Genomic DNA, 17,390 nt, shown 5'->3' on the forward strand with positions numbered 1-17,390 from the left:
CTAACCATTACCGGTAAATAAAGAAACATAGTAACAAAGCATAGAACAAAGCATATTTCAACAATTTCCAGTTATTTACAGTAGCTTACATTGAATCATTGTATTAATATACAAAGATTGAATGTATAATGTTATATTTACTTAAAGCTAATGCAGTTAACATATGATAAATATAGAATGTGTACGTGATACTTATTGATTTACTAAATCTATCTTGGCTATAAACTTGCATGTTTACGTAGGTCTTGTCCGTGCCACCCATTATCAAGTCATTTAAAACTATTGCACGCAAAACCAATTATTTCCTCTGTTTTAACTATGGAATATAGCAAATAGCATAAGGTTGTTTTCTCTCATGGATGAGATGCAGTAGTACTAACAACCATTATTTGTACAATATGTTCTTTCTATTTGATACATTGACTATGCAGTACGCACAGCTGACAGTAGATGTTGAAGATAAGATATTTCTCTGTTTCAGTGTGTCTCGAAATGCCTCCTGCAATCGAAACAAACTGTACATCCTCGACGACGACTACAACAACAATCTCCCCCCGGGTGAGTCTCTAGCAGTCCTTTAGGACAAATATTTTTCATTTTAAACATTTGCAATGTCTATGCATAGGGATGAAAAGCAGCAGTACACTCATTGTTAATGTTTAAACATTCATCGCGATCGTGCATCCTAACTGTTGAAACTAGGAATCAAGCGTAGATCATGTTACGGACAACACGCCTGTTTAAAAAAATCGTATGGATTTCAATTCTTAAGTTTTCTAACAAAGCTCTTATAGTACAGACATTTGTTCTAACCTTGAAAAACTTCTAGCTTGTTCAGAAAAATATTGCTTACTGAGACAGTTGAAAGTTTATGTTTTCATCAAAAATCTTTTTGGGCCGGACAACTTTGAATTTTTTGAGCTTTGACATCAACGCCCCTTTGTAAACGACGCTTTTGCACACAAATACCTACTGGTCGTCATACGATTTGTAAAATACAAACAAAGAATTTTAGGCCGTAAAAACCATTTTGACGTTTAGACATTTAAAAACTAAATGTACTACAAACACAAGTTTCAGTCAAATGAAATTGACTTTGTTAATTTTATTGAAGGAGAACTATGATGAATATTAGATTATTATTAAAGAAAAGTGTATACAGTGAAACTTGAGTATGTGGTTTTTGATAAAATTATATATGACCGGTAAATTGTTGTGGAATAAGAAAGAACCTGTTCAGCATCGGATGTCAAAGCCAAGACGCAGAGGTCGAGCTCTCTTATTAACAGCTCTGATCTGTGCTGGCGGCAACGGCGGGGTTTCCTCTTATTTCAGTTTTGCCTTTTCCAGTACTTTTTGCACTTAATTCTACAAAATCATGATGTCATTAAATCAAATGGTTTTCACTTATCAAAGGGATTTACAAGTTGAGGACAAAAGTACGCACCTAAAGGAATTATTTGTTGTAAAACAACGTTTACTATATCTAGAAGTGATAAACAAGTTTTGAATGTTGTAGGCCTAAGTAAAAAAAAAAACATTATTAATAAATCCTGGGTTAGGTCCTATTTTTATCCAAAGATTAATGAAGTAGGCCTTCTACAAATAAATATTATATTAACACTTGGGCGAAGCAACGTATTTATCAATAATACATTGAACTACAGAACTGAAGCTAATATTTTAAATTTTACTCAGACCATCATGACTACATGACAAATTGGTATAAGTGTGTGTTTTTATCCATATTCCATTAGTATTTTGCTTTCACTGAGAAGTTATGTAAAAAGTTCACTCATTCGTTAACTATGAGTTTAGTAAGGTTTACTGCGACGACCACAAAATCAGAATTATGAACCCATGCGTAAAATAAGTAAGTACTGATCCACCTTTAGGAAAAAAAATACAATTCGATGAAATACACTAAGGTATGTCTTCAAGAAGAACTGTTTATATTGGAATTAATACTAATTTGAAATAATAACTTCGCCAATATATCTGAATTTTTAATTTTTATGAGGCCTTTCGCCAGCTATGCTGGCATCATCAGACACATCACAAAACATATTGGCGAAGTTATTATTTCAAATTAGTATTAATTCCAATATAAACAGTTCTTCTTGAAGACATACCTTAGTGTATTTCATCGAATTGTATTTTTTTTCCTAAAGGTGGATCAGTACTTACTTATTTTACGCATGGGTTCATAATTCTGATTTTGTGGTCGTCAAAACAGTTTTGTGATGTGTCTGATGATGCCAGCATAGCTGGCGAAAGGCCTCATAAAAATTAAAAATTCAGATAGGCTATATTGGCGAAGTTATTATTTCAAATTAGTACTAAGGTATGTGTTTTAGGGAATATCGCATAATAGGGATTGAGCTATTGCAGTAGATTCTAAGACCTAGACCCAAGGCCAAAACAGATTTACTTTTTCGTTTTGATGTGGGCGAGGTCACAAACACCATCCTGGATTTGTTAATGCTTATAACTATCAGTAGTAAATTTTACTATGATATATTTTAAATGTAAATGCCACATATCCACTCAACTATCACTAAGGTCATTTCAATTGGAAGTATATTATAGATAATACTTTTAAGAATCAAGGATTCCTTGAAAATACTATACTAATTCATTATTTTTCGTGTTTATATTGATTTTTTTAGCCACTGTTATCTTCAACAGATTAACATCTTAAAAGCGCCACGTACCAGAATTATGTGTTGTAAAATATGTAAAATATTAAATTACCAGGTTGAATGAATGTCCACATATAATTTATAAAATATTTTATCACGTCACGTTATAAAGACGCCGATTAATTAATCAAAAGTAGTTCAAAGTGATTAAAGAAATTTCCACGCGGGAATCCAGCGTGAAAGTTTTAAAGCAGTTCAGCGTGTCATTAAGGCTGAGTAATGGGTCTGGTGCTTTGTTATCGACTGACATTTTTCTAGTAACCGAAGTTTGACAAACTCTATTTAAGGTGGTTTCTACAAGTATAAAGAACAGAGTGTTACTCTTTGAAAACAAATTTATTGGTCTATGGAAAGTAAATAGCCTTAGTGGAAATATTTTAAAACATTACAGTTGTTCTTAGTGTCTGGTATTTTTCTTGTATTTACTAGAGAACCCGTGCGGGTCCGCATATTATAAAACATATCATCGGGGAAAACGTTATGCTTAAACTCGAGTAATTCTTGTTACATCTTAGAGTTGTTTGAAAACTTGTTAGAAACTAATTTTAAATTTCTCTATTTGTGTCGTCAAGGCTCACCTACATTATTTCTGCTCTCGGTTTTAACTGATAACTCCTATTGGATGGTTTAGCTCTGCTTCAATTCAAGTTAACATGTTGCAACAAAGTTTTTTTAGCATTGAGAATTGAAGAAAACTGTTGCCTTACTGATAACCTTTGTTAAGTACGGTAATTTAAGTTGGGTCATTTTATTTCTTTGATTTGAGACATTCCCCTAAACAAACGAGTTTTCTCCTTAGAGAATTCTGAAAAGTGGGGTGATATCAACCGTTTCATGTGCTCCATCTCTACCCAAAAACTCTGGGTTACCAACTGGACAGTCATAATCTGCTTTGAATAGGCTAAAGCAGCAACACCATTGAAAGTTGGTAACGTATTTTAACGTGTTGTCTGTCAGTCACAGTATATGCCCCGCATCAGAACATTCTCACGTTGTTCAGTGGAGTTTCCCTTAATACATATCCCAAAGTTTTGAAAATGTCGATTCATTCGTCGAAATAGGTTGGATAATTCAATACATAAACACTAATTCCTTCACGTATGTTTGGTCTAATATTTCCATTAAAACTTTCCATAGCAAATGAGTTTTTCAAAACTTCTTATTTTTTACTTGAAATGTCTGGATTGTGTTGATGAATTGAGTAAAAAAAACTTTGTATACGTTTGTCCGAGGAACTAGCAACATAACCTAGAAGTTAACAATCCATTTGAGTTTTTTCTCAATTGAAGTAGAGTGAGTAATACAAACGTTTACAATAAAAACATCAGGGTCCGACATCAAGAACTGAATACAAAAAATTCTTAATTTCTACTTTCGAGTATACTTTTGAGTCAGGCTATATAATCAACTGATTGCAATGGCATTACCGTTTGACAGAGATTCACCTATATACATTGTGGGTGGACGCTACCGTGACTATTATCACATAGCCAGGGGCAGAGTTGGACAGTTGAAGCGGTTATACAACTGATAACAAGTCTTGACATTTCAGACAAATGCGTAGGTAGGTTGCTTCTAGCCTTGACGACAAAAACCTTCATTCGTTACGTGTACTTTTAAATGTTGTGATTATTACATCACAAACATTTTTTTACTATGCTCTAGCTGGAGATTGTTTATTAGGCTGCTATACTACTAGACCAGCTCATTTACATTACGTCACATTCGAAAAATACTCTTTGGCTAACAAATTTAAAAGTACAGAATCAAATTATACAATCATGTTTGAAGATCGATGTTATATTTTAAATCTGACGTCAAACAAATCTTTCCATTATAGGATCATTGAAAACATGATATTTTAAAGTGTTACCATGCGTTTATTTATCTGCCATTATTATTTATTTATTTTTTTTTTTGAATTCACATCACATGCTTTTAATTAGTGTACTGTATTTAATTAATGTATTTGTCATCACTAGGGCATAATGTGACTCTTTTTCCCACTCTTTTAGAACCACTATTTTTTTCCTTCAGAAATATGTCAGTCAATGTTTGTTTCAATAAACGAACTCGCTACCCCAAAAATGTACTATTTCGTAAAATTTCCTTGCATTAGTGTAAGACAGTTGTTCATCAAGTTTCTTTCAATTCATATTTTCAAAAACTTCGATTATATTTTTAACCATACATCACATTCTTATAGAACCCGATATGCACAGAATGTAGGAATAACTGTCTCATACTTATCAAGGTATCATTCGATGACTAATTTTTCTTATACGGTATATCAGAAGTTTTATATCGTAATATTATATCCCGCTGTTATTCTCATCAAATTTTTCCCTCCATCTATTATTATTTTCAAGAAATGCATCACTAGCTGTTTAGTAGAGTGGGGTGTGGAAGAATCAGAACACCTTATCCCACCAGAGCCTACGAGCGGACTCGACTCTACTTTGTTTTCCTCCGCAACTATTTTTTAACTACCGTACTTAACTACCTGAAACTTAACTTAACTAATACTTAACTAATAACTACCGATCATTACTTAGCGATAATTAGGTCCATTCCCTCAAAATTGCCTAAATTCAGTCATACGCCTCAGCCATATAAAAATCACATTTTGTTTATAAATATTTCACTTAACATTCCTATTTTTGTCTTTCCACTACAAAACAATCCACTGATAGCAACTGAGTCTCCATGTAGGCTTATTTCCCAATGTTTTATTTTGAACATTGCTTTCCATGTATTATTTCTAGTTTATAAGTACATTTCCACTTTTGTGCATTAATAAGTAAGTTTCTTTGTAGTGTTTGTTCACTGGAAGTGGATGTTCATGATTTCTATTGTATTACTTTTCGTTGGAAACAAACTTTATTTTGATTTTATTTTATTTGGTTTTTGACCCGAGGAAAAAACAGTTTTACGATCGAGGAGAAGCCGAGGTCGGAATATGAGTTAGGGTTAAAAGACACTTTTTGCCCGTGTGGTGAACTAAATTTTTCGTCATATTGCATCATTAATTAACAAACTAAGCTAGAAAACGAAATAACCTCTCAAAACAACTTCCGGCTTGTTTTCAATTCTGCTAATGAAAATAAGCAGTTGTTTAGTAAGTGATTCAGTCATTTTCGTCTATTACGATTGTGTTAGGACACATTACACCATCGGTATGTCGAGTAATCGACAAAAACAAATCAATCGATAAACAATTTCGTTCGATACGATAGTCAACTGTTTACAAATGCTGATTTTTACTGTCAAGGGGCTAAAACGATTTGTACTCCCTAGAGAGTAAAAACGCTACTTTAGACCCGCAATGCATGCATTAAAAATTACTGTTTTGCTGCAGTATGGTGAAAAAGCCATTTATTTTAATATACATGACCAAGCTGATTTATCCAGTGTATTGCTAGCGGTCCATGCTTCATGTGGTGTTTCATTTTTAATACTATTGGTTGGTTATAAATACTCTCGAACTTATATTCTTGAGTATCCTATTGTTAATAATATTTTATAAAAGGCGAGAAAATCTAAACGCTTACATTAATAACATTTGAATTATGTTGTATGTTTTGCTAATTGCGTCAGTAAACTTGAGATTTGTTATGGATAAATAGAGCCGACGTGTGACATGATCTGTTTACAATTAGTTTCTTTCCAGGACAGTATTTTGGTGACATGCGATAAGTTACTTTGTATTCATTTTGGATTATTTTTGTCCATGTGTTTACTCAAGTTAAGTTATACGTTCGATAAACCAGTGATCCTAGTTATACTACTCATCTGCTTCGCATGCCACTCTTTATATGTATCCCAATATGGAATGTAGCAAATCGTTATACAAGTTGTTAGGTACAACATAATCGTTTGGTAAAATCTGCCAAGTTGGACAATATACCTAAGATTTAATGTAGAAATACTAAATTAAGAGACATCTAGGAAGAGTTTTTATTGCCTTACCATATATAGACAAAGCCCATTGAATGTGTGGAGTATTTTCAAAAAGAAACATATTGAGTTATCAAATTGTGAAAATATTTACTGTTTTATCAATTCCATTAATTGTATACAACGAAAGAATATATAAACTATACGTTAACGTTACGAGTCCACAAGAAATATCTAGAAATAAAAATACTAAATATGCTAAGTTGGAAATAAAATAATCATGTTACGTTATTTCCTAAGAATTAATTTAAAGGAAATGCTGCTTTGTAGACACAAGCAACGATTGGGCATGCATAGAGTCTCATACAGGAGACACATACGAACTACAGTTCGTGACTACAGACCTTTTGAAAGCAAAACTTCTCAAATCAATAACCCGAAAGTATTACTCTTATAAGCAGCTCTGACTGACTTACATCCTCAACGATTTTAGCCGCCTCTCTTCAATCCACTTGCATTGATAGATTAGGGAATTAAAAATACTGTATACCAAAAAATCTTTTTTTTTTCAATTCTTTGATTGCTGGTGAAGCAGTGCAGCTAAATTAAGACTATTAGAAAAATTCGTTCGTATTTTTCGTCTAGTTTTGTCAACGAAACTCCTTTATTAGTGTCGTGTACTTTTAAACGTTGTAGTCAATACGTAATTTTTACGCATACTAAAAATAATCTTTGGTCTTGAAACATAAACAAGACAAGAGTTAAAATATTTTTCCTACAGTCACCTGGCCAATAATGGCCTTCCTTGCACTTATTATAGCACAGAAAGTTGCTAATTGCTGCATCTAGACTACTTACCTTTGCAACACACTTTTTACTTTTGCCGCAAAATATTTTTACCACACACCAGTATTCCACCAAACAACACAAAACAACGTGATTTTATTAGGCACAAATTTCGTGTACGCATGAAAATAAGTTTGCAACATAGTGCAGTAGAAATAGTGTTTGAGGTGGAACTAATTGCAACATAAATTATTCCAGTTAGAAATGGTAGGTAATACACTTATAAAAAACATACTAAAAATATACATTTGTACTGTTACGCTAAATACGGTTTTTTGGCCGCCATTTAAAAAAAAGTGTAAAATTTTAAATTATTGTTAAAAAATCTGGTTTGGTATCAAATTATAGAAAATTTCATGCTGAAAAAGAATATAATGGTTGAATTTAAAATATACTGTTAACAGTGATGCACTATGGGCGAAAAAAGGTGCGTTTAAAAACGTGGCATTTGAAAAGTTTTTTATTTATAAGTTATTTTATATTAAAAAAAAAAAAATTTCATTTTTGACCCTTAAAACGTAAAATTTCCCAATTTCTTTCTAGACCTTTTTTAAAGAGCTCAAAAACAAATAGTTAAGTATATCAAAGGGTTTTTGTACGATTATTGGTAACGGGGAAAATTAAAAAAATTGGAAATTTAAAATCCCCACGTTATTCTTATGGAGAAGATGGTAAAAAGTTGTAGTTTCCTTGTTTATGGATATATTTTGATAAATCTTTGCAGATTTATTTATTTTATACTAAACAATTAATATTTTACTAAACTCACACTTAATTAGTTTCCTTGTAGCAGCAAACCTTGGTACTCGTTTCAACATTATGTTTAACATTGTTAAACATAATGTTATTTATTTAATAGACTAGCAACAGAGCCCATTGTGGTTAAATACAACGGTCTCTAGTAAAATAATGGTTACGAAATCCATACACCACTTTGTTCACTAATATTTGGTACAGATTAAGCTCATAACATTAGAATCACACACTTAACATAAGAAACACACTTTAAACACAAATACAAATTGTTAACAACAATATTTAATCAAAGAAAAACCAATTAAATAACAATATAACAATAACCTGTTAAATTATTACTCATTTTTCGTATAATTAGATTATGCATACTGGTAAATCAATTAATGCTATCTATAAAAATAATTGGTTTTTCTTTTCCGAGTCGGGTTAGCTCTTCTACCAGACCGATTTTCACAATTTTGGCCTTAAGCCGCGTTTACACTATGTAGCTAAACCTGCTACATAGCAGATTTGTGTAACATCTAGCAATGTTATATAACATCTGCTAGAAGTAGAAAAAGTAACTTTACAAAAGTGCTATATAACACTGCTATATTTAGCAGATCCTGCTTTAAATAACTAAAATTGTGCTATCCATCGGGAGTCGGTAAATATCAAAAGAAATACGTGCTACATCTAACATTGCCATATTAGTGTAGGCCAATATGTAATTTCGTGTTTTTTGTTTGTTAAAGTTAAAAACTTAATATATTTTGAAAGAAGATATAGTAATCTCTAAAAAAATTAGGGTGTCATTTTTTCCAATCCAAGATGGCGTCCAAAATGGCCGCTGTTAGGTACCATTTTAGGTTTTTCCTAAATATCTCGAAAACTATCAACTTTTTGTATACTATACTAAATTAGGAAATTAAAGAGGATTAAATTTCCTACAAGAAAAGTATATGATGTAACTATTTCCGTTCAACCATTTACAAGATATAATAAATAACTTATTCAAATACTCCTTCCATAAGGAATACATGTAAATTTGTATGTATAATAAATGCTAAACATGACAAAACCTACCCACCTAAGGTCAATATAACCGATATTCTTGAAATATTGACAAATTTTCCAGCAATTTGACACTTTAATAATAAAAATTGGTCAAAAATTAAGGCAAGGGTGAGCACACAAAAAGTTGTAATTATTTAAGAAACTATTGCAAATAATGCGGTTTTTGTGAAACTGCCAACGCCTAAATTTTGGACTAATCTTTATGATTAAAGTGTTCAATTGCTGGAAATTTGATCAAGATTTAAAAATTATCAAATAAAAACCAAATTTAAAAAAATAAATGAAATTACGTATGGACCTGTGTAGGCTCATTTGTAATGAAATAAAAATTCATGGATTTATTTAGTTAAAAGCAAAAGATTATTCTGTTAAAATATGATGTAAACATAAGGAAATAAACGGTATCAGCATTCTGACACATACTTTCTCCCATAAGTTTGTCAACAACCTTTATCATGTGTAAGTGGTGAGAGTAAATATACGCAAATGGGATTCGTACAATTTTTTTACCGATTTTTCTGTTATTTTATGGAGGTTTTATGGGAAAATTACCTAATTACAATAACTTTTGAACCATAATTTTTACAGAAATTGGATTTGTACCATTTTGTTCAGAATATAAAGGACTATAACATACTAAATGTTTATCAAAATCGTTCGAGCCATTTTTGGGAAAATCATATTTTTCCGTTATTTTATGGGGTTTTATGGGAAAATCCCCATTAAAAATAAAAATTTCTAAAAAATAAAAAAAACTATCAAAACTGTAAGGACTATAACATACTATGTTAAATCAAAACCGGATTTTTCTAAAATCCTATTTTTCGTTATTTTATGGGGTTTTTATGGGAAAATAACATATTTGACCATCACTTTTGAACCGTAATTTTTACAGATATGGAATTTGTACCATTTTATTCAGAATTTAATGAGCGACAACATACAAAATTTTTATCAAAATCGTTCGGGCCATTTTTGAGAAAATCTGATTTTTCCGGTTTTTTATGGGTTTTTATGAGAAAATCCCCTTTAAAAATAAAAATTTCAAAAAAATGAAAAACACACCTGGAGATACCATGGATTAGAACCTACATACCAAATTTCATCAAAATCGGACCACAGCTGTGGTATCTAGCTCTGTACACATCCAGATACACACACACACACACACACACACACACACACACACACACAAACACACACACACACACACACAGAAATTACTTCGAAAACCACTTTTTTGGGTCCAGGGGGACCCAAAAAAGAATATATCCACTCAAAACTCAAACTCGAAAATTTTGACGAAAACAATACTTTCTCCATATACTATGGTATAGGGGGAGAAAGTAAAAATTAGGGCGTGATTTTTTTGATTTTTGTGATTTTTTGTCGCACAAACAATCTCCCATGTACTGAAATCTGTGGTTGTTGGGCTTTACTTGCAACAACAAAACAAGTCAACCAGGAATAAAAGAAGAGCGCGAAGACATTTGATGTCCATTGCTACTCATATCACACAGTGTTTATTTGTATTTTAGCAGTCATACATCACTGAACACTAAGTAATAACGTGATTTAAATAGTTAAACCATATTTTAAAGATTACACTGTATCATTTATACTAATTGGCTAATATAGTAATTTAACAATCGTTCATGTTTGTACATTTATTTTCAATTCCAGTATAATTTAAATTACATGTGTGCTACAGAAGAAATTAAATTATTGCTAAACGGCGGCCATTTTGGACGCCGTCTGGTATTCGAAAAAATCACGCCCTAATTTTTTCCTTATGTTTACATCATATTTTACTAGAATAATCTTTTGCTTTTAACTAAATAAATCCACGATTTTTTATTTACAAATGAGCCTACTCAGGTCCATACGTAATTTCATTTATTTTTTTTAAATTTGGTTTTTTATTTGATAATTAAATCTTGACCAAATTTCCAGCAATTGAACACTTTAATCATAAAGATTAGTCAAAAATTAAGGCGTTGGCGGTCTCTCAAAAACCGCATTATTTGCAATAGTTTCTTAAATAATTACAACTTTTTGTGTGCTCACCCTCGCCTTAATTTTTGTCCAATTTTTATTATTAAAGTTTCAAATTGCTGGAAAATTTGTCAATATTTCAAGAATATTGGTTATATTGACCTTAGAGGGATAGGTTTTGCCACGTTTAGCATTTATTATACATACAAATTTACATGTATTCCTTATGGAAGGAGTATTTGAATGAGTTATTTATTATATCTTGTAAATGGTTGAACGGAAATAGTTACATCATATACTTTTCTTGTAGGAAATTTAATCTTCTTTAATTTCCTAATTTAGTATAGTATACAAAAAGTTGATAGTTTTCGAGATATTTAGGAAAACCCTAAAAATGGTACCTAACAGCGGCCATTTTGGACGCCATCTTGGATTGGAAAAAATGACACCCTAATTTTTTTTGGAGATTACTATATCTTCTTTCCAAATATATTAAGTTTTTGCCTTTAACAAACAAAAAACACGAATCTTTATTTTATTACAAATGAGCCTGCACTATATGTAGCAATGATGTACATATATTTTTCGTCTAGCATCTGCTATATGTAGCATTTAGTGCACACAGTTCACAGATGTAGCCTCCTAGGTGCGAATGGTTTTGCTCAGCGATCTTTGTTTACAATAAAAGGACTGGAAATGGAAAGTGACAGTGCCTAGGATCGGGATGATATTATAAACTTAATTGAACTGTTCCGTGGACAACCGGCGTTGTGATCATACGTAAAACGTTTTTGAAGTTACCGTCGCCTTATTTAGCGTTTTAACTATGGATTGTCAGCGTATTCATCATCATTAAGGTCCCGTAATAAATCTACTACACTGTACTTATTTCTCGAAGCAAGAAGCGGTCAAACCTAAAACTTGCTCAAATCTTTGCTCCCGTCTGTCTCTCTCTCTGACTTCCAAGATCACCACGATAGCTGCCACGAACAATGTCTCTTCAGCGCACATTTCGATACGGAATGCGAATGAGGTTGTGCTACATATAACATATAGCACGAGCACCAGAATCACTAAAATTGTTTGTAAATTTTTCATACAGCAAAAGTTATAAAGCAATGTTATACAGCAAAAGTTATATAGCAGGTTTTGCTACATAGTGTAAATCCGGCTTTTAAACTAAAGCTATGACGCACCATAGATTTGCTATTAAGCATCAGCACTCATTTTGACGTATATTTTGAGTTATGCACAAACTGCCTCCCTGTACATTACTTACGGGAGTTAAATTTGTTTTTTTCAAGTTCGTTTGGCTCTTCTACCGGACTGATTTTCATAATTGTGGTCTCAAAGCTATGCACGCACATAATTGTCATCATTAATCTATCAAATGTATTACCATACAAAAACAATTAAATTATATTTTTTCAATTTTTACTTCAATTAAAAATGTATTCTAGCAGTTACATTATCCTATATGTTTTTATCTAAAAATCTTCAGTGAAATACCAGATTCCATTGGAATTATTGATTTTTGAGATCGGACGTACCTAAAGCACACTGCTAAATCATAAACAACCCAAATTGTTTAAAAATGGAGTTATCTATCATTGATTTATAGTTAAAAAGATCTTGCTTGCAACCTCAACAGTACCTAGGCTAACTGTCGACGTTGACGGGTTTCACCTAGCAAATCTTAAAAAATCAAACTTTCATAATTATTTGAAAATCTACACGAATTGCTTTCCAATGACCCATTACTTAATAAAATCGGTCCAGTAGAACTCTAGATTTAGTTGTACAAAGATTTTTAAAACTGAATTACTAGATTTAATTGAAAATCAATTAAGACAAATGGAAATTCGTTTAGTCTGCAGGTTTGCTGCGGCGGGGGTATTTCTTACTACGATCGTATTTCTAAATAGTGCTTATAACCACTATTATCACATTTTTCAGCATTAAATTTCCTATATTTTGATACCCAAAAAGTTTTTCAAAAAGTTTTGCGCCACAGTACGGATGTATATTTTTAGTATGTTGATTAGAAGCATACTACCTACCATTCACAGCAAGAATCATTTCTGTTGCAATTAGTTCCACCTTAAGCTATATTTTCGATTATTTCTACTGCACTAACACTCAATGATATTACGACTACGATCAGCTGGTGCAGCGTTGCCCATTTCGTTTGATGTTTGAACTTAACGTAACCTAAAAACGTGTTGTACAGTGTTTGAAAGACTATTTATATATATGCCTTATAGTAACTGTAGGAAATATATAATGTGTAACGCGAGTGCAAACTGCCTTTGCTGCACTCTAGAAACTCTCCACACTCGCCTACGGCTCGTGCGTAAACATTACTCTCGTGTGCAGCAAGGTGCCACTTCGCCCATTAGTTACACAAAAAACTATAGAAGAGCACAGAAAAGATAATATTGCATACTTATACAAGTTATAAATATAAGTCACTAGACACGTTATTAGAACACTGGCCTATAAGCTACAGGGTATCCGGTCATTAGTGTTCAACATCATCCTCTTACTACGGTTGTGAACCTCAAATAAGCGTCATACAATCACCATTACCAAGTAGTTTATGTTCAACACTTATAACTGGACAACCTCTATTTAAAATTAGACTTGAAAACAAATGCTTCACCTATTCTTCTTTTATATGTTGCACTATTTTATAAAATATGGATTTTATAATTACAAAATCTTACCGAACTGACATCTTTTTTAAGTTCATGATGTACTGCAAATAACTTGCGTTTTTTTTTGGGGGGGGGGGGAGGATAACATATACCGAAGTCAACACGCTGAATTTCCTAGGCTTTAAGTTCCACTTTAAAATCATGTCCATCATGAGGCCAAGATTATCTTCATCACATATTTAAATTGATCGATTATCAAGAGTGAGAAGCCTAGATGCTTGGCCAAGAGCCTTGTTGATAAAGCTAGATATAAGCCAAGTAAGGCATGGGGGTGGTTAAAGGGGGGAGGGGTAGAAAGGTCATAGTATGATACTCCCAAACCACGCAAATCCCCGTGCCATTGCCACAGTGTTAAAAAATAATGTTGTTGTTTTGCCTAAGTTTCTTATTCTTTTATAGACAATTCATATAGGCTCGTTTGCTTTGTTTCTTTCAATTTGTTTACTGATCTACTTATAATACAAAATAAAATGTCCTTTTAGCAAAATGTATAAACAAAAGTAAACTAAAGATGTATTGTAAAATATGATTTGACAACACCAAAAAAGGACCCTATAACAGCTTCACTTGAACACCTGGCTTTTGTAAGTATGTAGATTTATCTCGTGCTATCACCAGCTACATTAATGTTTTATTCGTTGTTAAACAGATTAAAACCCCCATTACAAATTGTGGAGTAAGTTTTTTAATGATCATTACTTTTATGCTCCTGAACCTGTCACCCTCTATCTCGTGTATATTAATTTTATGAAGCTTATTTGCATACGATACTTCATTGTATTTAACTTATTTATGAACAAAGTAACTGTAAAATTGTAAGAACAACGAAACTACCTGGAAACAAAAAATATTATTGACAACATTCATCCTGCAAAATCTTGGCACCATGACATTGAGAACTCTTGGGTAAGAAAAAAAAACGTACAGTGCCTATTTTTTTATCGAACCATGTTTTATAATTTGACATGAAAATGTAGAAGTTTTTGTTAGATTTAAGTAAATCACTATTATTTTCCAGCAGTCATGAAAAGTATTGAGGATGGTAAAACAGTGTTTAGTGGGTTTTAGTTACAAACAAGGATCAGTCCAGGGAGTTACTTGTGTCCAAACACTTGACCAAACTACGTTAAAGAACAATTTACAACATCTAATTATCATCCACATGGCAAAACAGTTGTATAATATACCGTAATAACCAAATAACATATTTAAATAAATACTTTAAATGGCATCATTACAATAGAGTTTCAAAAGATTAAGCCACGTTTACACTGGGGTTAACACAATTACACTTAATTATCTATATGTATATTTGTTTAAATAAAAGAAGTTCATACTTATAAGTCAAAGAGAATGTTAATTAAAATATAAACGCTGCAAATTCTTAAATAAGTTGATTTAAAACAAATTTCAACTAATGGTCTTTTTTCAGCATTATCTATTATCTAAACAAGTACATCAGCAAAACCATTCATTAAAACCCTTACCTTGACTTTAAAAATTATGATTTCCGCTAAACCAATAGGCCGTTAGACCAAGCTGTTTCTAGTACCTCTATGTTGGTTGTTACCTACATGACAAGGCTAGTTTGTTAACCAAACGGATTAACCTTGGGTTACAAGATGCTGACGATACATGTACATCACGTGGGGGATCATAAAACATGACGTCACCGTCAGCCAATCAGCCGTGTCAACAAGTCATCCGTTGTAACAACATACGACAACGTTCAAGTGTAATACGGTTTTGAGATGGGAAGGAAATATCGGATTATTTCGGTGAAAAATATGATACTCGATAAATCTTTCGGTGGTTAAACGTACGGTATGAGTAAATATTCTCTAGGTATAATCAAAACCATGTTTATTCGTTACCCAACGAAAAAATGGCAATTTGGTATTACACCGACTGTAAAATTGACTGTGGTTGACTGTAAAATCAATTTCCAAATAAGATTTTAATTTGTTTAAATAACAAAATCTTCCTAACCTAACCAAAAATATAGTCCACTCTTGGGTTGGGTTGGGTTAGGTAATTTTTATTAGGCGTAGTCGGTATAATACCAAAGTGCCGAAAAGTACTTGAGGTTGAAGATATAGTATTATAGTTTTACCAGCATATAGTTTCATCATATAGTTTACTAACTGGAAAATATTAATAAATTAGTTCCAAATAATTGTTACGGTTGTTACAGGCCGTTTTCTTTAGAATAAACCATCGCGTTGTGCCGGAGCTGTGTAGCCTATGTAGGGCAATGTCTCTTGGCACGCAGCACGCAGCGACCCACGCAATGTTACGCACGTTAGGCTTACGAAAACCATCAGATTGCCTTCGTAACAAACCAATAAAACACTTTGGCTGTGCGTGTGCATTCCACGTTCAGCAATCATTATTGCTTTTTTTCTCATTGAATACTTACTGGAAAATATTAGGGGATACATTTGTTTAGGTTGACTGCCACTTGTTAACGTTGCATTTTCTCTTTCACGTAGGCCTCTGGACTGAGCGTAAAACTTATTAGTTGGGCCAGTACAATGTAACCACAGACAATGGAATAAACATTAAAGTATTATATTGTCTGTGATGTAACTGTATGCCTACTCTTGTACAATTCAGTGGCGGGCTTCGGGACAGTGTGCTACCTACTGAGGCACCGACTCACCGTGCACCTCTGTGACTGTGCTTCTACTAAACATGGAGTTACTATAGAATGGATAATTATTAATTTTAACCTCTATGAGTAATGCAATTCCTACGAGTTACGATTGACGACGAAAAATATTATTCGATAACTTATTTGATTATAGAATGGAGTAGGCCTAATCATGGTAAAAGTGCCTTATTGATTGTTTATGTGACAGATACAGACATTAAATAAGAAAACGCTTATATGACTTCCCCTGATCATTCAGGCTTTGATAAATGATTTCTGGCCAACTAACAACCAACGTAATTTTTACTACGCTAACAAATAATTCTTTCATCCATCCTTGATTCTTCTCGCTACTAAAACATCATCTTATAATATTCACCCTGTAATGTAGTTTTAATTGAATGGAATAGCACTGTATAAAACCTGTGTGATATGGGCAATATACGTGTTGACAAATATAACAACCACATTGCTATACACATTGTTGATGAGGATACTCATCATGTAAAAAATATATTAGGTATTACAATATTAACGATATAGTTAATAAGTTAATACTGCCATTTTAGTCTATTACATTTACAATTAATACAAGTTATCAAACAATCAATACAGTACTATGTGCCCCGCACACCCACCATGCATTGCAACTGATAATATTAGATTACATGTTTATCAGTGAGCAATGTGACAGTTTAGTATCAAATTGTAATGTGAAGGTAATTGTTATTGGACATGTGTTATTGAAAATACATGCAGATAACGTAC

At 32.4% G+C, this 17,390-nt stretch overlaps 1 protein-coding gene across 1 annotated transcript in view; it reads left to right on the forward strand.

Moving 5' to 3' along the window:
- The window catches only part of LOC128983206 (glycine receptor subunit alpha-2-like), a 70,178-nt gene that overhangs the window by 5,114 nt on the left and 47,674 nt on the right, over positions 1-17,390 (forward strand). The window contains exon 2 of the mRNA XM_054402412.1: positions 482-558. Within this exon, the coding sequence (XP_054258387.1) occupies positions 482-558 (77 nt within the window). The remainder of the gene's footprint in view (positions 1-481; positions 559-17,390) is intronic.

Source organism: Macrosteles quadrilineatus, unplaced genomic scaffold, assembly GCF_028750875.1.
Source record: "Macrosteles quadrilineatus isolate MER2022 unplaced genomic scaffold, UCM_ALF_1.0 Scaffold_1__1_contigs__length_201487025, whole genome shotgun sequence".
In the NCBI taxonomy this organism is placed as follows: domain Eukaryota; kingdom Metazoa; phylum Arthropoda; class Insecta; order Hemiptera; family Cicadellidae; genus Macrosteles; species Macrosteles quadrilineatus.